The sequence below is a fragment of the Cucurbita pepo genome, chromosome LG03 (assembly GCF_002806865.2).
Source record: "Cucurbita pepo subsp. pepo cultivar mu-cu-16 chromosome LG03, ASM280686v2, whole genome shotgun sequence".
NCBI lineage: Eukaryota > Viridiplantae > Streptophyta > Magnoliopsida > Cucurbitales > Cucurbitaceae > Cucurbita > Cucurbita pepo.
The window spans coordinates 5,904,771-5,928,007 of record NC_036640.1 but is presented as its reverse complement, the minus strand read 5'-3'; the positions used below and the strand labels follow the sequence as shown (position 1 = coordinate 5,928,007).

Sequence of the window (23,237 nt, the reverse complement as noted above, 5' to 3'; positions counted from 1 at the left end):
AAAATTTTAGATACTCTTTAATAAAAATGAACTACTTCAAACTTAGCTCAATAACTTAGCTCAATAGATAAGATATGAATGGTTATTCTAAAGTTCGATAATTTTATTTTCATCGGAGTAACTCAATAAGAAAAATAAGAATTAAAAAATGAATTACGATTAAGGGAAAGACGAAAAGCTATCCCCTAAAGTCCTTAACCTAGAGCCTAAAAGAAGAAAAAAATGATAAAATAAAAAGGTAGTAGTAGGTGCATGAGAGGGGAGAATTCTTGGTGTAAGGCCTTGTTTTTTGCCTTATAAATACAAACCAAAATGCATAGTCATTTGTTGTGTTCCATTCTACTCTCGATTTGGCTCTTCATCAATCCCTTCTCTCACCCACTCTTAACGTCCTCAATTATACCATTCCCACCAATCCCAAAATGACCCTCCCCGCCGTCGTAGCTTCCGCCCAAACTGTTTGTGTCACCGGCGCCGGTGGCTTCATTGCCTCTTGGCTCGTGAAGCTTCTTCTCCAAAAGGGTTACACTGTTAGAGGCACAGTAAGAAACCCAGGTTGGTTATTTTAGTTAAGGTTTTTTTATGAAATCTAATTCTCCAAGTTTTGATGATTACTTGTCTTTTATGAAGATGATCCGAAGAATGCTCATTTGAAAGAGTTGGATGGAGCTGAGGAAAAGCTGAAGTTGTATGGTGCTGATCTTCTTGATTTTGAGAGCCTTAAAGCCGCCATTATCGGTTGCGATGGTGTCTTCCACACGGCGTCTGCGGTGACCGATGACCCAGTGAGTCGAATTTTTATGGCTTTGTCTTTGTCTTTGTTCATCAAAACCCCCAATATCACCTCTTATGGATTTGTCACTTATGAGACCTTGTGCTAATTCTTAAACTCATAATTAATCATTTTTTAGCATATAAATAATATGATCAAACATATGAAAGTTAATTTTATGGTAATTTATGTTGAGGATTGTCGGGAGAGAAGTTCCACATTGACTAACTAAGAGGTTGATCATGAGTTTATAAGTAAGGAATAAATCTTCATGAGTATGAGACATTTTAGAGAAACATTCTCAAAAAACAAAGTCATGAGAACTTATGCTCAAATTGAACGATATCATACCATTATAGAGGTTCGTGATTCCTAATATGGTATCAGAGTCATGCCCTTAACTTAGTCATGTCAATAAAATCTTCAAATGTCAAACAAAGAAGTTGTGAGCCTCGAGGGCTCCATAGACCTAAGGAGAGGTTCTATGGTGTGTCAATAAAATCTTCAAATGTCAAACAAAGAAGTTGTGAGCCACGAGGACTCCATAGGCCTAAAGAGAGGTTCTATGGTGTACTTCAACAAGAAAGAATTGTTAAAGATGGTTAGAAGAGGAGTTTCATTTGCTCATTAGAAAGTTGATCATGAGTTTATAAATAAAGAATATAACTTCATTAGATAATATCATATACTATTGATTGACTATGACTAATTCAACCTTTGTTTTACCATCAAAGTTTTTAAATTTAGTGATAGTATAAGGAATTTCATGAATTGATAGGAAAAAGTGGAGGAGACAATAATTGGGACAAAGAATGTTATATTGGCAGCAGCGGAGGCTAAGGTCCGGCGAATAGTGTTCACATCATCCATCGGAACGGTATACATGAACCCTAATAGAAGCCCCGACATGATAGTTGATGAGTCTTGTTGGAGTGACCTTGACTTTTGTAAAAATACAGAGGTAACACTTTCATATTAGTTTTTTTCTTTACTTTTTTTTTATAATTAATTTATTAATTTTAAAAATTAAGCTTATTTAAAAGGTGATGTTTGCACATCATCTTTGAAATTAATAATAACAAACCCAAGAGTTTTGTGGAAACATTGGACAGAACTGGTATTGTTATGCAAAGACAGTTGCAGAGCAAACAGCATGGGCAATGGCGGCGGAGAAAGGGGTGGATCTAGTAGTGTTGAATCCCACGTTGGTACTTGGACCATTATTACAAGCAACAATAAATGCAAGTGTAGCTCATATAATGAAGTACTTGACTGGTGTTGTCAAGACATACGTGAATGCCTTTCAAGGTTATGTTCCTATTTAATTTACATGTTTTCTTGTAATATCTTCTTGTTTTTCTCACACATGTTTCATATTTAGGTTATGTTCATGTTAAGGATGTTGCCAAATCTCATGTCTTGTTGTATGAGACTCCTTCTGCTTTTGGTCGATACATTTGTATTGAAACTATGCTTCATCGACAAGAGTTGGTTGAAATTTTGGCTAATAAAATATGAATGTTAAAATTCTTGAAATGTCTCTGGGAAACTCAAAAGTTTCATTTTGAGGCTATATAAAACTACATAGGTTGTCTTTTTAAAATAGACTTGTAAAATGTAGTAAAAAAGAACATTTGTGCTAAGAGCCAAATTTCTTTGTAATTTTATGTAATTTAGATTGCATGTATAGAATTATTCAAGTTTGACTATGTTACGTGTGAAGTTATTTGAACAAAGTTTTTTAGGATTCTAAGATATTTTAGAAACAATTACTATATATTGAAAATAAAAAGAAGGAATAGTTGAGCCATAAATTGAAACAATTGAGAGAGAAAATAAAAAAGAGATGAGTAACGATAAAAGCTATTTAATTTGTTTTTAAAGGTAAAAAAATCTTAATGCTACTTTGGAAAATTCGATGGTATTTTTTAAAACCCATGACGAACATGAAGATTAAAAATTAAAAATTAAGCTTATTTAAAAGGTGATGTTTGCACATCATCTTTGAAATTAATAATAACAAACCCAAGAGTTTTGTGGAAACATTGGACAGAACTGGTATTGTTATGCAAAGACAGTTGCAGAGCAAACAGCATGGGCAATGGCGGCGGAGAAAGGGGTGGATCTAGTAGTGTTGAATCCCACGTTGGTACTTGGACCATTATTACAAGCAACAATAAATGCAAGTGTAGCTCATATAATGAAGTACTTGACTGGTGTTGTCAAGACATACGTGAATGCCTTTCAAGGTTATGTTCCTATTTAATTTACATGTTTTCTTGTAATATCTTCTTGTTTTTCTCACACATGTTTCATATTTAGGTTATGTTCATGTTAAGGATGTTGCCAAATCTCATGTCTTGTTGTATGAGACTCCTTCTGCTTTTGGTCGATACATTTGTATTGAAACTATGCTTCATCGACAAGAGTTGGTTGAAATTTTGGCTAAGTTCTTTCCCGAGTATCCAATTCCTACCAAGTAAGTTTAAATCTCTCTTTATCGTTCTCCTTTTTTATTGGATTAAAATATAAAAAGAATAAAAAAAATACCGGTAAATTTTGTAATTTCTTTCAAAAATACCTGTATTCGTAAGAAAGTTGCAACGATGAATAGAATAACCTAAAAATATAGTTAAAATATTTGGAAGAAATTCAAGTTTGAGGTTGTAGTTGACCAATAAAAATTAGGTTAGGCAAAAGGGTGAAGAATTTCTTTTGGGATTTTGCCATGGGTGTTTGGTAAAGAAATAATTAATAAAAACCGGAAGCATGACTTGTTGGTGCAACTCAACTACCACCAAAAGATTGAGCACTAAATTTCAATTTTTAGGTTTGATGAATAATCACAAATTGTGTTTGATATGATATGATATGGTATGGTAGGTGTTCGGACCAAGTGAACCCTAGAAAGAAGCCTTACAAATATAGCGTCAAAAAGCTGAAGGAGTTGGGCATGGAGTTCATACCTGTGAAGCAATGCATCTACGAAACTGTGAAGAGCCTTCAAGAGAAGGGTCATCTTCCATTACCAACCCATTCTTAATATTACAATTACAAATTAACTTAACAGATAATTATATCCAAGAGAGAAGGTATAGAACGTAAAGAAAAAGGGGGAGAATGAAAATGTTATAGATCTTGTTACCCCATTTCTTATGTTACTTATGTATCCACACATTAATACTATGCTAATGTATTTAATTAGTACGTAGATCTTGGTTTCCCATTTTCTATATAGGATATGTGATATAAATCAAGATATCTAACATTCTCTAAATTACCCTGAGTAAAAATCAAGTGATATTAGATGAAGTCAATAAAATTAAAAGACAAGTTGCAATTAATACCACATTAAGAAGAATCGAGCTTCTTTTATGCAACAATGCTTCTAGATACGTATGGTTACAACTTTTTTTTATAAATGGTAATCTAGATTTATGGTGTTTTATTAATATATTTTAAGTGTTAAAGACTTCTTATTTAACAAGTAACAATTATATAATGACTAATTATCATCCTAAAATATGAATGTTAAAATTCTTGAAATGTCTCTGGGAAACTCAAAAGTTTCATTTTGAGGCTATATAAAACTACATAGGTTGTCTTTTTAAAATAGACTTGTAAAATGTAGTAAAAAAGAACATTTGTGCTAAGAGCCAAATTTCTTTGTAATTTTATGTAATTTAGATTGCANGTAGATCTTGATAGGTTTTAATGAAGTAGAAAAAAAAAAAAAAAAAACTAACATGGTCTTTCAGTTTATTTTTTTAAAAAAGAGTTTAAGGATATTAATTAAAAAAAAATTAAGTTACAAATATATTTTTTAATTTTTTTAAAAAAATTTAAAAATATTAATAGACTGATTTATTTTTAAGGCTATAAATAGTCTTTCATTATCAATGGATAGAATGAAGAGTTAGTGAATAATGATCCTCTTCATTCGATCAGTAGATAATGGTCGCAATTCGTGGATAACCACGAACCCCGAATCTAATTCAATAATCTCGACAAATCAACTTGACCTATGGAAGTACTGTAGCCCAAAATTAAATAAATAAATAAACAAATAAAAATTATTATAAACAAAAATTATGTTTAAAAAATAATAATAAATTAACAAAAATTATTATTACGAATAATAAATTAATAAATAAAAAATCATTCTTCTCCACAACTCTCAGTGACGGTAGTCCATCTCCCAATAATCTCTCCTCAACCCACCCCTCATTTACTCCAAAAATGAAAAAGAAAATGATGTGAGAAAACATCTACAAATGTCAGATTTGAGAAAACAATAGATTTACAAGTGAGTGATGCTTCAGGTCTACCCGATAAGAGATTTAGTCATGTAAGTTATATTTGTTAAAGATCACGTATTTGTTTAGATTGATGTATCTGAGAGTTAGATTTAGTTTTGATTTGATTTGTTTATTGGTTTGTTACGGGATTTTCTCCCTATTTTTTTTGGTAGATTTTCTAAATATATTTATTATTCTCGGTGTATATATATACAACCTTCTTACTTTTATAATATAATTTTCTTATCAACCATTCAATCACTTCACTATTTCACTAACAATTGGTATCAGAATTATCTTGTTAAGGGATATGTGAGATCAAAATGGAAGGAGGATCCAGTTTTTAGCTGTTGCACCACTAATCTTCAATGAACACAATTATCAAATGTGGGCAGTTCGTATTTGGGAAGCAATAGAAGAGGATTACGAGGTCCTCCACTTCCAGCAAATCCTACTGTAGCACAAATCAAAGCACAGAAAGGAAAAGAAACAAGAAAATCAAAGACAAAAGCTTGCCTATTTGCTGTTGTATCTCAAATGATCTTCATGCGAACAATGTCCCTCAAAACAGCAAAAGAAATCTGGGATTACTTCAAGATTGAATATGAAGAAGATGAGAGGATTCGTGGAATGAAAGTTGCAGAAGATGAAGGAGTCGAAGTCGGTCAAAGAGTACTTTGACAGACTCCTCAGCATTGCAANACATCACCAACAAGGTGAGATTGCTTGGTTTTGTGTTAAATGATTCGAGGATCGTTGAAAAGTTGCTGGTCACTGTTCTAGAGAAGTTTGAAGCCACCATTACTACTTTGGAGAACACCAAAGACGTGTCAAAGATTTCTGCACAAGAGAAAAGGAGGTCTATGAGTCAAGAAGGGGTGATTGAAGGTGCCTTACCTGTTAAGCATCAAGACAACAACAGGTATAAAAACAAGAAAATTTTCAAAAACTAATCGTTTATCTTCGGACTCTTCTTGTTGTTTATCTTTAGACTCTTCTTGTTTGAGAATAAGTAGTGCTTGATCAAAGATGCTAGTGACAAAGACTTGTTCAATGTCAAAATGAAAGGAAAAAGCTTTGCTCTAAATCCAATGGAGAAAGAGCAGATGACCTTTATATCCAGAGCTAGTGCCACTGACATTTGGCACAAAAGACTTGGACACATTCATCATCGAGGTTTGCTTCAGATGCAGTCAAAGAAGTTGGTAGAAGGACTCGCTGACATATCCAAAGCTTACGGAGTTTTTCAACCACACACTAGTTGTGTTGTGAGCCAAGATGTTCATTTTGCTGGAAATGAGCAATGGAATTGGGAAGAACTAACGAAGGTAAATCAAATTTCTAATGCACCAAACAATTTAATCTTTGGTAGCATGTTAGAAGAGTCTGAAGATGAAAAACAAGAAGAGTCTGAAGATGAAAAACATGATGAGTCTGAAGATAAACGATTGGTTTTTGAAAATTTTCTTGTTTTTATACCTGTTGTTGTCTTGATGCTTAACATGTAAGGCACCTTAAATCACCCCTTCTTGCCTCATAGACCTCCTTTGCTCTTGTGCTTGTAAAGCATTCAAGAGCTCTATAAGAGAAATCTTTGACAGGTCTTTGATGTTCTCCAGAGTAGTAATGGTGGCTTCAAACTTCTCTGGAACAGTGATCAGCAACTTTTCAACGATCCTGAAATCATTTAACACAGAACCAAGCAATCTCACCTTGTTGGCAATGCTGAGAAGTCTGTCAGAGTACTCTTTCACCAACTCACAGTCTTCTGCAACTCAAAATCCCTAATCAAATTCAGGACTTTCCACGAATCCTCTCATCTCCTTCATATTCAATCTTGAGGTAATCCCATATTTCTTTTGATGTTTTGAGGGACATTGTTCGCATGAAGATCATTTGAAATACAGCAACAAATAGGCAAGCTTTTGCCTTTGATTTTCTTATCTTCTTTTCCTTATGTGCTTTGATTTGTGCTATAGTAGGATTTGCTGGAAGTGGAGGGACCTCGTAATCCTCTTCTATTGCTTCTCAAAGATCCAAAGCCTCCAGATAAGTCTCCATACGAACTGCCCACATTTGATAATTGTCTCCATCGAAGACTGGTGGTGCAACAGCTAAAAAATTGGATTCTCCTCCCATTTTAATCTCACACATCCTTTAAGAAGATAGCTCTGATACCAATTGTTAGTGAAATAGTGAGTGATTGAATGGTTGATAAGAAAATTATATTATGAAAGCAAGAAGGATATATATATATATATATATATATATATATAACATAAAGATATTTAGAAAATCTACCTACAAATCGGGTAACAAACCAGTAAATAAAATAAAATCAAAACAAAATCAAATCAAATCAAAAGTAAATCAACTCCTAACTATAAGAAGATTTAATCATATACTAATTGACAGACATCTAAACAAACACGTTTTAAAGATCACGTATTTGTTTAGATTGCTGTATCTGATTAAATCTCCTTGTAGTTAGGAGTTAGATTTAGTTTTGATTTGATTTAATTTTGATTTGATTTAGTTTTTGATTTGTTTACTAGTTTGTTACCAGATTTTATGTAGATTTTTAAGTAGATTTTCTAAATATATTTTTGTATTATATATATATAGAACATTCTTGCTCTTCATAATACAATCTTCTCATCAACCATTCAATCACTCATTCTTTCACTAACAATTGGTATTTGAGCAATATTCTTAAGGGATCTGTGAGATCAAATGAAAGGGGAATCCAGTTTTTCAGCTGTTGCACCACCGGTCTTCGATGGAGACAATTATCAAATGTGGGCAGTTCGTATGGAGACATATCTGGAGGCTTTGGATCTTTGGGAAGCAGTAAAAGAGGATTACGAGATCCCTCCATTTCTAGTAAAGCCTACTGTACCACAAATTAAAGCACATAAGGAAAAGAAGATAAGAAAATCAAAGGCAAAAGCTTGCCTATTTGCTGCTGTTTCTCAAATGATCTTCATCCGAATAATGTCTCTCAAAACAGCTAAAGAAATCTGGGATTACCTCAAGGTTGAATATGAAGGAGATGAGATGATTCGTGGAATGAAAGTCCTGAATTTGATAGGGATTTTGAGTTGCAGAAGATGATAGAGTCTGAGTCGGTGAAAGAGTACTCTGACAGACTTCTCAGCATCGCCAACAAGGTGAGATTGCTTGGTTCTATGTTAAATTATTCTAGGATCGTTGAAAAGTTGCTGGTCATTGTTCCAGAGAAGTTTGAAGCCACCATTACTACTCTGGAGAACACCAAAGACCTGTCAAAGATTTCTCTTACAGAGCTCTTGAATGGTTTACAAGCACTAGAGCAAAGGAAGTCTATGAGGCAAGAAGGGGTGATTGAAGGTGCCTTACCTGTTAAGCATCAAGACAACAGCAGATATAAAAACAAGAAAATTTTCAAAAACCAATCGACGAATGGAGATTCATCTGCCAATTATCAAAAGACAAAAGGAGGAGATTTCAAAAAATCCTATCCACCTTGCCGCCATTATGAGAAGAAAGGTCATCCACCATACAAGTGTTAGAGAAGACTTGACGCCAAATGCTCTAAATGCAATCAACTTGGACATGAAGCTATGATCTACAAAGTCAAAGGACAGGTGAAAGAAGTAGATGCACAGGTAGTTGATCAAGAAGAAGAAGATCAGTTGTTTGTGGTCACTTGTTTCTGAGACAAAGAATCAAGGAGAGCTGGTTGATTGACAGTGGGTGCACAAATCATATGACATATGACAAGGAGTTTTTTTAGGAATTAAGAGACATTGAAGTCAAGAGAGTTAGGATTGACAACGGTGAACACTTAGAAGTTAAGGGAAAAGGCACAGTAGCTATAACAAGCTATGAGGTACAAAATTTATTCCAGATGTTTTATTGTACCTAAAATTGATCAAAATCTCTTAACATTGGTCAGTTACTTGATAAAGGCTATAAAGTGTTGTTTGAGAATAAGTAGTGTGTGATTAGAGATGCTAGTGGAAAACACTTGTTTAATGTCAAAATGAAAGGAAAAAGCTTTGCTCTAAATCCGACGGCCTTTATATCCAGAGTTAGTGCCATTGAGATTTGGCACAAAATACTTGGGCACTTTCATCATTGAGGTTTGCTTCAGATGTAGTCAAAGAAGCTGGTAGAAGGACTAGCTGACATTGATGATGACATGCCTCCTTGCCGTGCTTGTAATTTTAGGAAACAACATAGGCAACCCTTTCTTATACAGGCATGGAGAGCCTCGAAAAAACTACTACAGGTTCGTACTGATCTTTATGGTCCTCAGCGAACACCATCATTAAATGGTAATTTTTATTACATTGTTTTTATTGATGATCTAACAAGAATGTGTTGGATCTTTTTGTTGAAGCAAAAGTCAGAAGTTGCGGGTGTATTTTGAAAATTCAAAGCCAAAGTTGAGAATGAAAGTGCATGCTTGATTCAGATTATAAAATCAGATAATGGCAAGGTGTACACTTCAAAAACTTTTAATAGATTTTGTGAAGAGGCTGGAATTGAACATCAATTGACAACACCATACACTTCTCAACAGAATGACGTCAGTGAAAGGAGGAATAGATTTATAATGAAGATGACGAGATACATGCTTCATGAGAAGGATCTTCCAAAACATTTTGGGGAAAAGTAGCAAACATTGGTGTGTGCTTGCAAAATCGAATTTCAACAAAAGTTGTGAAGGACCTCACACTATTTGAAGTTTGGTATGGTTACAAACCTTTTTTAAAGTTTCTTAGAGTATTTGGGTGTCTTTGCTTCACTTACATTCCTTAAGTCAAGCGTGATAAACTTAACAAAAAGATAGAAGCTAGCATTTTTGTTGGGTATAGCACTGTATCCAAAGCTTATAAAGTTTTTCAACCACACACTAGTGGTGTTATTGTGAGCCAAGAGGAAGCTAGCAACTTCATGTTTTTTTATTTTTTATTTTTTTGTCTTCTGTATTTTCAGAGATCTCGTCCTATAATAAAACTCTATATTTTATGAGATCTTGAAATTTAGGTTACTCCCACGTTAATAAGATCCATTTTGGATAGCTCTTCAAGGAAATTTGGATGAAATCCACCCATCTATGAAATGCTAGTCTAATTAGGTCAAGAGTTGAATTTGTGGGACCAAGTAAGAGAGACAAATTGTACCACCCATCCAAAAAGAGGAAACTTGCCTTCTACACTAGACAACATTTCAAATGATGATATTGTTACGTATGACCAACAAGGACAGGATGCAAGTATATGTTGCTCCCATGTCTATTAAAAACAAAAAGTGAAGAAAGTGAAAAAGAGAGTGAGAAAAAAAAATATTTGACACATATATAGAGAATAAAGAGAAAAATAGTTATATTACTAGAGTTTGTGAAAAGAACCATATTTTATATACGAAATAAAAAGTATACAAACTTGAAAGTGAAAGGACTTTCTTTCTAACTAGAACAATTTAACTAAGTGTACACAATTAAAATGATTATTGAAAAGTAAGATTAGTGATTGAATCCAATCCAAGCCAACATCGTACCCATAGAAAAAAAAGTTGCACTTCCATTTCACTTTTCATTCATGCATGACCTAAATAGGTCATATAAAAGTGAAGACCTCAAGAATATTAAAACCACGAAATGCAAAAATTTTAAGTTCACATTACAAGGAGATCAAATAGACTCAGGACAAATCTTCTTAAAGGGGAGAATGATATAAAATAGGATATTTTAATCATGTCACAAAGATTTCACGGTAGATGACAAGATTGTACCATACAATTATGCAACAAAGGTTTCATGGTGCAAACCTAAACACGCGTGCCAACAAGTGTCCTCTCTAACCGGTAGAAGCTTCTCTCCTCTCACTGACCGCCACGTATTTGTTGCCGATTACTTACATTTTGTTTATTTTCCAAATTCCGATCATTTTTGCATTTTCAAATAATTTATTTTGATTTTTTCTAACTTCCAATCCGTAACTCGAATCAACTCGGTTTCTTCACGAGATTCAAGATCTCTAATCCACCTATCCTGAAGTAATTTTCTCAAAAAATTTTGACACTCACATACATTAATAATTGAGTTTGAATTTCAAAAAAAGTTTTGTTCCTATTGAAGTTGGACATTTCACGGTTTCAACCCAATTTTTAGCCGAGTTTCAACACGAAACTTGTATGAATCCTCCCTTAGAGTAATTAGTTGAATATTAAAACTTAAATCAACAAAAATATCTTCCGATCTAGGATGAAAAAGTAAACACGTTGCAAAGGTGTTAATATGAGCCCAGAGTTCAATTATAAAACAAACGTTCACTAGAAATTTTATCAAATCAACTTAAAGCCAATCTTTATACCAAAAAAGACCAAAATAAATAACCATTTGTATAAAAAAAAATTTAATTGTTCTATTTTTCCCCTTATACTTACTCGGGAAAACTTCAGCAGTGTCTCACAATTGAACTTTTTCCACATAGACTCTTTAAAAAGAGAACAATGAAGCAGTGAGGCTTGACACCTTGCAAACACAAAGTACACGCGAACCTTGGACACCATACAAACGGGTTGGAAAAAAAATAACGAAAAGAAAAATAACAGAAAAAAAAAAAAGACCCAATAAAATTCCTAGATGCTTATGATCCCTCCATAGCTTTTTGGTGTTTATATAAGCAGATGTAATTGAAGAACTATTTTTTAGTAGAAGTACCCAAGCACAATCATTCTTGCTAGGTTCTACTAGAAATATATTGCCACTAATTCTGAAAAAGAATCCTGAATTTAAAATAGAAAAAAAAGTTTGAATACATAGATTTATTGACAAATAAGAAGATGATGACTAATTACCATAAAAATCATTAAATATTATACACAAATAAAAAGCTAAAAAGGAATCTACCATGTCCATGATATGCTAACAAGATCAGATTCAACCGAACCATTCCAAAAAGAAAAGAATCACCACGAAGATCAACATTAAATCATAGACATATCAAAATACAAAAAATAAGCATTACTACACTACACGGAAACTACCAATCCATTCACATCAAAGAAAAGAAAGAAAAAGATTCGACATGAAAATCATCGCTACATAAAAAATAAAATAAAAAAAAGAGGAAAAAAGTTAAAACCCAACAGAAGAATTAATAAATTCGGATTGAACAGAGACAACAACTGAACGGAAATGAGAAATCGTGCAAAGAGAAGAGCGAGAATCCGACAGTATAACGAGAAACATTGAGGGAATAATACAAACTGAAGGAAATTCCAACGGAGAAGTGGCAAAAGTTTCAGTGGATGAGACGGTGGTTAACGTGGAAGTAACTCGAGCAGTTTTAGGCAAATCCATAAGGAAGGAAGCTAAGTTTTGTATTTATCCTAACAACAATTCTCTGATTTTCGATTGAAACTGATTATAAGATATTAACGTTATATGGAAAAATTGATTGAATTATCGTGTTCAATAAGAAAATGCCAACGTTGACAGATTAACTCAGAGTAGTTTATGAGGATCATACCATATTTTTGACGGAAGACCTAACAATACTGATTTTTGGAAAAGAAAGTTCTCTTCATGACTACCATGTGCAGCTAATAGACATCAAAATAGTAAAATAGTTAAAAGAAAAGATTTGAAGTGGAGAAATAAATATGGGAAAATGTAAGCTGAGGAGGGTTATTTTATAAAATGGTATGGTGGAAAGCTAATTATATGATAAATTTCTTGTAGTGGGATCTAGAATAAGAATTTCTTAATCTCTATAAATTAAAACGATATTATGTCCTATCATGTTTGGAAATAACTTTATTATTTAGTTGAAACGACATCACATGCATGAAGACATAAACAAAGCAATTGTCATTTTTATAATATCTCACATAACTTGAAGTAAAATAAGAACATAAATGAATTTATTTTCAAAAGATCTCCAAATATAACACAATTGATCTCCAAATGGTTTATCGATCAGCTAAAAGTTATAAAAAAATTTCTATCAAATCTTAACATGATCTTATGGGAAGATCGGATTAAATCAATATTGTTAAATATACTAACTTTTTAAAAACACTACAAAAGTTGAGAGATAAAGTTCTTTATTATATAGAACTAAATCGTTAAGCTAAATTAAAAATGAACTAAAATAGTAATGTAATAATGAAAGTATTGAGATCAATTTAGATTAAAGAAGGGAAAGAAAATGACAATGGCATAATAGTAATAATAGAAAAAAATTTGAGTGGAAAGAAATAAATAAGACTTTCTAAAAATAAAAAATAGGTAACAACCTAGATTTCTATTAACCTAAATTCAAGGACTTACGTGTTCAAAAAAAACACAATTAAAACATCAAAGTAAAAACACCATATACTAACTTAAGACTAAAAAATAAAATAATAGTGCACTCTATACACGCGTCATGGTCTTTGTTTGCGACGTCATCATTAGCCATACATGGGTGTCTTGCCTTTACCTAAAATAAAAGTAGCACATAGCTTGAGTATTTTAAAAAATACTCGTAAGTGGAGACTCCACTGTTAGGGTTAGAGAATACAAACATATGCAACTCATGATCCAGAGACCTATCGTTAAAACCATCGTAAGCGTGGCCTCTAGTCTAGACAAATTTGGATATGTAGTACTTTCCCACACGATCTCCAAGGCGGTTCACATCCCCTAAATTCATCATAGTCGAGCTAATTGTCCGTAGCAACGCCGGAGGTCAGCAGACCCCTGAGTGTCATGCGAGGCATGATCATCATGGTCGTATACCCATCCGTACTCATCATCATAAATAGGGAAGTACCCAATGTATATGTACTCATAAAATGCATGAGGTTCCTATGGTTTTTCATCTTTAAAACATCTTACAACTCTAAGTAACATGCATGCCTTGGCTTTCATACGTTCATCAACATTAACATTAACTAAGGTTGTGTCTTAGAAAAATCATCGTCATAATGCATCATGACATTTAATACATGAGCTTCCTCTTAATATGGAATAACGTCATACTAAGTAATTTCAGATGAAAATTTCAGATCCTTCTTCTTCACTCGACAGATGAAAATTTCAGATCCCATTTCTCTCTCTTCTCGAGGGTTTTTTGACTGTCCTTCCTCATCATTCCTCCGCTCCAATCTCGCCACCTAATCCNTCCTCTTAATATGGAATAACGTCATACTAAGTAATTTCAGATGAAAATTTCAGATCCTTCTTCTTCACTCGACAGATGAAAATTTCAGATCCCATTTCTCTCTCTTCTCGAGGGTTTTTTGACTGTCCTTCCTCATCATTCCTCCGCTCCAATCTCGCCACCTAATCCTCGGTGCACTTTTCCTTCACTCTAAGGCGACATAACGCGTTTGTGTCGCCCGAGAATGGAAACCATGATATCACTGTTCATCCAAAATCATCTTCTCTCTCACCGACATTATTACTACGTTAAGTACCACGAAAAGGTGTCATTTGGCTTATCGTGGTGAGTCTTGAGTCGTCAATAGTTGCCTTTGCAGTATGAATTGTCTGTTATGACGTTGCGTCCGATCTATCTTTCTCGTCGCGCAGGAGAGGGTTCCGTTCACCTTTTTCCTTTAGANTTCTCGTCGCGCAGGAGAGGGTTCCGTTCACCTTTTTCCTTTAACTTTCTATATCACAAGTACTCAAGGGGTAGACGTGCAGAACGTGGAGGTGTAAAGGTGTGTAGGGAAGGCGTGGATGACTAATGTGAAGAGTGACAAGAGCATGGAGCTTGCTTTGGTTGAGATGTGAAGAGTGACAAGAGCATGGAGCTTGCTTTGGTTGAGATCGCGAGAATCGTGTTATGATTTTTTTCTAATTTATTTCTAGCCGTTACAAAAGAAAGAAATGGAAAAAATGAAAGAAGAGGGGGAGTAGAGTGCTATGCACGAGTATCTCCCTCGTTTAACGCCACTTAATTATCCATAACAACAAAAGGACACTTGTTTTCACAGTTTCCAAAATTTTGGCCCATATTTGCAAATAATTTAAAAACAAGAAACAGCATAGTTTATGACTTGTTTATAGAAACATGAGCAACCACAAACTTCATCATTCCATACTCAAAATATATTCTCAACAACGCTAAAAAACACATCTTTTTTTATTATAAGCCATGGAAACATCATTGTTGAAGTTTGGAGGGAAGTGGAAGATGACCCTTTTCTTGCAAGCTCCTCACAGTTTCATATATGCATTGTTTGATTGGTATGAACTCCACTCCCAATGACTTCAGCTTCTCAACACTGTATTTATAAGGCTTCTTTCTGGGATTCACCTCATCAGAGCACCTATAATCATTTCATTAGACAAAACACATTATTCTCAATAATCAAATTACATCTAATTAACAAATAATACATTGAATTGAAATTAAATTTACTTGGTTGGGAGGGGATACTCTGGAAAATACTCTGCAAGAATATCAACCAATTCTCCACGGTGAAGCATACTCTCAACACATATATATCTGCCGGAAGCTGAAGGAGTTTCATAAACCAAGACATGGGCTTCCGCCACATCCCTAACATCAACATATCCTTGAACTGCGTTTACATATGTCTTGGCTGACCCTGTCAAATACTTCATTATATGAACCACACTCGTATTCACAGCCTCTTGCAATAGAGGCCCCAATACCAACATTGGGTTCACCACTACTAAATCCACTCCTTTTTCTTCTGCCACTGCCCATGCTGCCTGCTCTGCTACTGTCTTGGCATAGCAATACCAATTCTGTACATAATTTCCACACTTTAATTCATGTATTTTTCTTAGTTAATTAAAGGGTTTTTATTTTATTTTTATTTTTTTTTAATTTTTNTATAAATTTGCCAATTTTTTCTTACTTAATTAAAGGGTTTTTTTATGTTACCTTGGTGTTCTTGCAAAAGTCAAGGTCACTCCAACAAGACTCATCCACCACCGTGTCGGGGCTTCGGTTAGGATTCATGTAGACGGCGCCGATGGATGATGTGAACACCACTCGTCGAACTTTTGCTTTTGCGGCGGCGGTCATGACATTCTTACTCCCAATTATGGCTTCTTCCATCTTTTCCTGTAAATTGATGTGAGTTATTACTATTGTTATGCTTCCTAAGAAAGAAAAAAACTAATTTTTGAAGTGAAGTTCTTACGGGATCATCGGTCATTGGAGAGGCAGTGTGGAAAACACCATCACAGCCCATAATAGCTGTTTTGAGGCTTTCAAAATCGAGAAGATCAGCTCGAAACAGAGACAGACGCTCATTAGCTCCATCCAAGTGCTTCAAATGAGCATTCTTTTGATCATTTGGGTTTCGAACAGTTCCTCGAACGGTGTAGCCCTTTTCGAGAAGAAGCTTTACAAGCCAAGAAGCAATGAAGCCTCCAGCGCCGGTGACACACACAATTTGGCCGGAAACTGCAGAGGTATCAATCGACATGATGGTGGATTATGGAAAAGGATGGGTTTTGTTTTGGGGTTGACATGAAACAGAGTTTGAGTTATATAAATTAAAGATATGAGAAGAGGGAAGTTGAAGGTGATTGAAGTGGGATGAGGTGAGTGGCCCTTTGGGGATTATTTTATGGGAAAGACAGGGCAACCTGCCAGTGTCACTGACCACTACCATAAAAAGAGTTGCTCATTTCAAGGTTAATTAAGAAACTTAATTATTTCTGGTTCTTATTGAATATTTAGGTCAGTGGGACCAATTGGATTAATTTGCTTCAACACCATTGATGCATGTCCACCATCTAGCTCGTCTTTCCACAAAACACGAAAGTGAATTCTTTTTATGTAACCACTTTAATTTTTTAAGTTAATTTTCTACTAGCTTTAAGGTGGAGAAACATTCCATGAACTTATACTATAAGGACCTATCATTTAAAATTATAGTCTCTTAAGTGGCTTCGGGCAAATTAGATGTATAGTACTTTTTTACACACGAACCATACGTGCGAGCGTGAGCTTACCAGGCGAGCTCACAGAGCCCCTAGGCCTGCTCGTCGGGCTAGCTCCTATGGGTTGTAATTAGATGCCCGAAGGTACAACGACCATCGTGCATCATGCCGAGTATGATGATAATCTCATCATCATCATCATACTGTGCGTGTTTGTGCTCATCATAAATGGGAAAAATCTTGATGTATGTAAATATACAATTATACCTAAGGTCTCTATACTTTTTCATCTTAAATAAATTAGACAGCACAATCACATTTATTCCTCACATATTACCGTAGGTAATAGGCATGTATAAGCTTTCATAAATATAGCATTCATAACATCATTTAGGGGTTATGCATCATGAAACTTCCTATTTTCATACATATCGTAACATGTCATGCATTTGATTGCCAATCATATTCATGTCATGATACAACATGACATCTCATAACATGAAATGTTATCATAATATAACATATCATCCTAATATATCATATCGTCATAACATATCATATCATCATAACATATCACATCATCGTAACATATCACGTCATTGTAACGTATCATATCATCATAGCATATCATATCATATCATCAAATACATGACACGTGTAAGGGTCACTAGACACGTGTCAGCATACATAAGATAACTCTTCTGACCATGCCGATAGTAGAGCCACTTAATTGATTAGCTTAAGTTGGTGTCACTCATTTATCCTTAATGAAAGTTTAATTTCATCCATTGAAATCCAAGTCAGCCTATCTGGGCCCATGACATCAGTTTCAAGTACGAACTTCTGCAAAACTATTTCTCTAATTTAGAGTGATTCATGTGTTAGACTTCATGCGAACATTAGAGCTTTACATGAGTAGTCTTGGCATGTTTATATATTTGTACACATACATTTATATATGTATATTATATTTATTAAAGATCTCATTTTTTATTGTTAGTATTTCATACATGTAAATATGTCTAACAAATATAATGTCTACTGACATAGATACTATGATTTCGTAATATATTTCAGAATTATTTATATAAATGAAAATGAAAATATATGTTTGCTAATTATTATTTTCATACAAATCGTAATATATTTCAGAATTATTTATATAAATGAAAATGAAAATATATGTTTGCTATAATATTATTTTCATACAAATCATTTAAAACGGTTAAACAATCTCTAGATCTTTTCTTTTCTTTCTCTTTGTATTTCTTTGTTTATTTTTAATCCTGTTCACAAGTATTTTTGACTAATTTTAATCTATTTTCTGAAACAAGTAGATTGCAGGTTTATTTTCGAGCTTTAAGGCCGTTGAGGCTAAGTTTCTTCTCCAATGTGATTCCTTTCTTCAACTNCTTTTCTTTTCTTTCTCTTTGTATTTCTTTGTTTATTTTTAATCCTGTTCACAAGTATTTTTGACTAATTTTAATCTATTTTCTGAAACAAGTAGATTGCAGGTTTATTTTCGAGCTTTAAGGCCGTTGAGGCTAAGTTTCTTCTCCAATGTGATTCCTTTCTTCAACTTTCTCTCTTTGCCCTACTTTCACCCTACGTGGGTCTCATGTTTCTCATGCTAAAACAGCTAGGAGCAGTTGAGTCCTGATCAGGAACTCCCTGGTCGACGACGAAGCTATGACATCAATCACACACATCAAGCTTAAGGGTACTCCAGAGGTGGTTCGTATGTCGTGGTAGTTTGTTAGGCTCCTAGGGAAAGGGTTAGGTCTATACTTAGCGACTTGTCAATCTAACCACAAAACCCTAGACTTATCGTTACACTAGTACATGAAAGCTAACTGAGTGTGCATGCAAATGTATTTCTCATCATCATACATAATTCATGCAAAAATAAAGAAACATGCTCAACGGGGCCATAAAATCCATCAAGCTCTCGGAGCACAGAGTTCACAAATTCTCTTCCTTCTTTCAGTATGAATTAATATATTCATATATATAGTGGAAGCTTAAAGCATATTTGCACACTCAGACAGTTCGCATAATGTTTCGCATATTACATCCATTCTCATATTAATGATCTCATCTAAATAAATTCAAGGAAAGCTACATCTATGGAAAATATTCTAGCATGCATGCAAACTAAGCGAATCCTACAAGTATCTCTTCTTAAATACCGTTTGGTGACTTACTTGGTTGACGCGTGCCCTTACATTAGCGTTCCTACACGAATAGGTTGTCCACAAATACTGATTTTGCCCAATTAGGTTCTAAATCACATAAAAATTGGTTAGAATTGGAATTAGGTTGAAAATCAGACAAATAGAAATTGAACAGGCCAAAAACACGCTTACAAGCGCCTGTCATGCGCCGGGATGAGTCTACTTGCAAGTTTCACGTGTGAGTGCCACACGTGTGCTTTTCTGTAGTTGAGGGTCGTCGATTTGGTTTGGGTAAGGTGGTTTAGATGGACTGCAGGTCATTGCAGTTCGATTCGTCGCACGGGTAACGGGTCGGCTGTTGGAGCGCGGGTCGGGTTGGTGCTGTAGCGAATGCGTGTCGCTGAACGAATGAAGTAGCGTCCCTCCAGGCGGCGTTCGACGCGTGTCTGGTGTTTATCAGCACACGTGGAGCCTCACGCTGGTTGACACGTGGCACGACATCTTGGAAAATAAATTTAAATGTTTTTTGTTTTTTTTCGTCAAAACGATTTAATTATGAGGGCATAATTATCTCATGTAGGGAGAGCAAATAGGGGAGAAAGGGAAAGTAAATGGGTGGAAAAAATGGTGGGCAGTTAAAACCAAATTTGGCTTAAGGAAATGCTATAAAAAGGCTCATGTATTCAATGTAAGAGTGGAGAGAGAAATAACAACAAGAAAGAGAAGGAAAACATTTACTGTCTGAGTTAATGTGTAATAACTTCTTGAAAACTTCTTTGTCTCCTTGTCTCTCTCTCCCCTTGCGACGCCTCCTTTTAAAGTTTCGTGAGAGTTATCTAAACGAGTTAGATTCAGAGCGAGCGTTTTATTTTGAGGTTGGTATCGAGGCAACTTTAGCTTACTTCATCAAATTGGTATCAGAGCGATTTCAATTCCAAAATATTGGTATCAAAGTAGCGTTAGTTTCAACAAATTGGCATGAGTCGCGTTCAATTTCTACAAATTAGTATCAGAGCCAATGGCGAACATGATGGGACAAATGCCACTACTACGATTGACGAAGACGAACTACGAGAATTGGAGCATCCAAATGAAAGCTCTTCTCGGTTCGCAAGACGCATGGGAGGTGGTCGAAGACAGTTTTGAAGAACTGTTTGATACCACGGGTTACACGGTGGCGCAAAACAAGGTGCTAAAAGAATTATGGTCAAAGGATAAGGCAGCACTATACATGCTGTTCCGAGCTGTTGACGAGTCGGGCTTTGAGAAGATTGCAAGGGCAACTACTTCAAAAGAAGCGTGGGATACTTTAGAAAAGGTGTTCAAAGGAACCGACCGAGTCAAGCAGGTGCGTCTCCAGACTCTGCGTGACGAGTTTGAGAGCATGAAGATGAAGGAGTCAGAAAATGTATCTAACTACATTACTCGTGTATAGACCGTGGCAAATCAGTTAAATTGGAACGGAGAAATGTTACCCGAAACGCGGGTTGTGGAGAAAATCTTGAGGTCATTAACAGACAACTTCGAGAATGTTGTTTGTGCCATAGAGGAATCGAAGGACCTGACGAAGTTCACAGTCGATGAGCTTGTCGGTTCTCTCGAGGCACACGAGCAACGTAAGAAAAAGAAGGAGGGACCACTCGATCAAGCGCTTCAGATGAAGGCAACAATAAAGGATGGAAAAGTTCTCTACTCACAAAATTTTCAAGGTAGAGATAGTGGAAGCCACGAGAATGGTCGGGGTGGTCAAGGCGATGGTCACGAAGAAAACTACCAGGAGAAAAGACTATCGAGCCAAGCAAATTGGCGTGGAAGAGGACGTATTCAAGGGCGCAGTCAAGGATACAATCCCAACATCCAATGCTTCAAATGTTAGAAATATGGCCATTACGCAAATAATTGTAACTTCGAAAAATGTTACAATTGCGGCAGAATCGGGCACGTTGCAAAAGCATGTTGAGCCTGGAAAAGGGTGGTAGAAACAACCAATTTGGCCATGGAAGACGTAAAAGATGACGGTCTTCTTTTAATGTCTCAAGATGAAGAGAACGTCAACAACGACACTCTTTGGTACCTCGACTCAGGGGCAAGCAACCATATGTGCGGTCACGAGCACCTATTCAAAGAAATGCAGAAGATTGAAGATGGCCATGTGTCATTTGGAGATGCGTCGAAGGTGGAAGTCAAAGGCCGAGGTACGATATACTTCTTACAAAAGGATGGTGTGATGGGGTCAATCCAAGATGTCTATTACGTACCAGACCTCAAAACCAACATATTGAGTATGGGACAACTCACAGAGAAAGGTTACTCGATATTCCTATAGGACCGTTTCCTACACCTGAAGGATAAGAAAGAGCGCTTGGTTGCTCGAGTCGAGATAGGAAGGAATCGAATGTACAAATTGAACTTAAGAAGCATACGAGAAAAGTGTTTGAGAGTTGATGTAGAAGACAAGGCATCACTCTGGCATCTCCGCTTTGGTCACCTACATCATGGCGGCCTAAAAGAGTTAGCGAAGAAGAATATGGTACATGGGCTAACAAACATGGACTTTGAAGGAAAATTTTGTGAAGAATGCGTGCTCAGCAAGCATGCGAGAACCTCAATTCAAAAGAAGGCTGAATGTTGGACTAAACAACCCCTCGAGTTGATCCATACAGATATATGTGGACCAATTAATCCCGAGTCCTTCAGCGGAAAGAGGTATTTTATTTTCTTTATCAATGATTACTCACGAAAAACTTTCATGGAGTACTGCGAGGAGCAAGGCATAAGGCGATTTTTAACCGCATCGTACACCCTCAGCAAAATGGTGTGGCCGAGAGAAAGAACCGACAGCTTTCATGGAGTACTGCGAAGAGCAAGGCATAAGGCGATTTTTAACCGCATCGTACACCCTCAGCAAAATGGTGCGGCCGAGAGAAAGAACCGGACCATTCTCGACATGGTTCGCTCAATGCTTAAGAGTAAAAGGATGGCGAAGGATTTTTAGGTAGAAGCCATGCAATGCGCCATCTACGTTCAGAATCGATGTCCACATGCAAAGTTAGATGATCAAACACCACAAGAGGCTTGGAGCAGACAAAAGCCTACAATTTCTCATCTCCAGGTGTTCGGTAGTGTGGCTTATGCTCACATACCGGATTAACAAAGAACGAAGCTTGAAGACAAAAGCAAAAGATATATCTTTATTGGATATGATGAGAAGACAAAATGGTACAAACTACTTGACCCGATCAACAAGATGGTGATAGTCAGTCGTGATGTGCGAGTAAATGAAGCAAGTGAATGAGACTGGAACAATTCGACGGAAGTCAATGTCGAAGTTGGAGAATCATCAGTTGTTGCACCAACAAGTCCACCAACAGACTCAGAAATTTCTGATGATGAAGATGAACCAAGACAACCCAAAATGCGAAGTTTGCAAGATTTATATTACTCAACATATGAAAATATTAGCTTTGAAGAAGCGGTGCGAGACACGAAGTGGCAAACTGCCATGGATGAAGAGATTAAAGCGATCCATCAGAACAACACATGGAAAGTAACAGAATTACCGGAAGGAAGTCAGCCCATAGGTGTGAAGTGGGTATTCAAGAAAAAGATGAATGCTCAAGGCGAGATTGAGCAGTACAAAGCGTGACTTGTTGCGAAGGGATATAAGCAAAAAGCGAGAATCGCTAGAATGGAGACAATCCGATTGATCATCTCCCAAGCAGCCCAATTCAAATGACCGATTTTTCAAATGGATGTCAAATCAGCATTCTTAAATGGCATGCTTGAAAAAGAGGTATATCTCGAACAACCTCCCGGGTACGTGAAAATTGGAGAAGAGAAGAAGGTATTAAAACTAAAGAAGACGCTTTACGAGTTGAAACAAGCACCGAGAGCATGGAATACTCGTATCGACATATACTTCAAGGAGAATGGGTACAAGCAATGTCCCCACGAACATTCACTCCATACAAAGAAGAGTGAAGGTAATGTGATACTTTTCGCTCTTTATGTCGACGACCTCATCTTCTCAGGCAACAATGATGAAATGATAGAAGAATTCAAAAGGACAATGACGCGAGAATTTG

General features: G+C 35.6%; 2 protein-coding genes across 2 annotated transcripts; one reads left to right on the top strand and one right to left on the bottom strand.

The window, feature by feature from the left end:
- The first annotated feature begins 422 nt into the window (after positions 1-422).
- Positions 423-3,925, top strand: LOC111791124 (cinnamoyl-CoA reductase 2-like). The gene is made up of 6 exons (XM_023672338.1): positions 423-555; positions 631-785; positions 1,551-1,733; positions 1,885-2,080; positions 3,095-3,251; positions 3,656-3,925. Exons 1-6 carry the CDS (start codon positions 423-425, stop codon positions 3,813-3,815), a joined length of 984 nt encoding a protein of 327 aa, XP_023528106.1. The 3' UTR covers positions 3,816-3,925.
- Positions 3,926-15,080: 11,155 nt separating this feature from the next.
- Positions 15,081-16,647, bottom strand: LOC111790043 (cinnamoyl-CoA reductase 2-like). Its single transcript, XM_023670820.1, has 4 exons — positions 16,231-16,647; positions 15,969-16,151; positions 15,477-15,829; positions 15,081-15,384 (listed from the first exon to the last, which is right to left on the bottom strand). The coding sequence occupies exons 1-4, from the start codon at positions 16,516-16,518 to the stop codon at positions 15,219-15,221; spliced, it is 990 nt and encodes a 329-aa protein (XP_023526588.1). The 5' UTR covers positions 16,519-16,647; the 3' UTR covers positions 15,081-15,218.
- Positions 16,648-23,237: the final 6,590 nt, after the last annotated feature.

What these genes read in the sequence shown, in the direction of transcription:
- LOC111791124 (XM_023672338.1), top strand. Translation starts at nt 423, where the DNA reads ATGACCCTCCCCGCCGTCGTAGCTTCCGCCCAAACTGTTTGTGTCACC. An exon ending in CTGCGGTGACCGATGACCCA is followed by an intron (nt 786 to 1,550) that starts GTGAGTCGAATT and finishes ATGAATTGATAG; the next exon opens with GAAAAAGTGGAGGAGACAAT. An exon ending in GAGTATCCAATTCCTACCAA is followed by an intron (nt 3,252 to 3,655) that starts GTAAGTTTAAAT and finishes ATGGTATGGTAG; the next exon opens with GTGTTCGGACCAAGTGAACC.
- LOC111790043 (XM_023670820.1), bottom strand. Translation starts at nt 16,518, where the DNA reads ATGTCGATTGATACCTCTGCAGTTTCCGGCCAAATTGTGTGTGTCACC. An exon ending in CTCCAATGACCGATGATCCC is followed by an intron (nt 16,152 to 16,230) that starts GTAAGAACTTCA and finishes ATCAATTTACAG; the next exon opens with GAAAAGATGGAAGAAGCCAT. An exon ending in ACTTTTGCAAGAACACCAAG is followed by an intron (nt 15,830 to 15,968) that starts GTAACATAAAAA and finishes AATTATGTACAG; the next exon opens with AATTGGTATTGCTATGCCAA.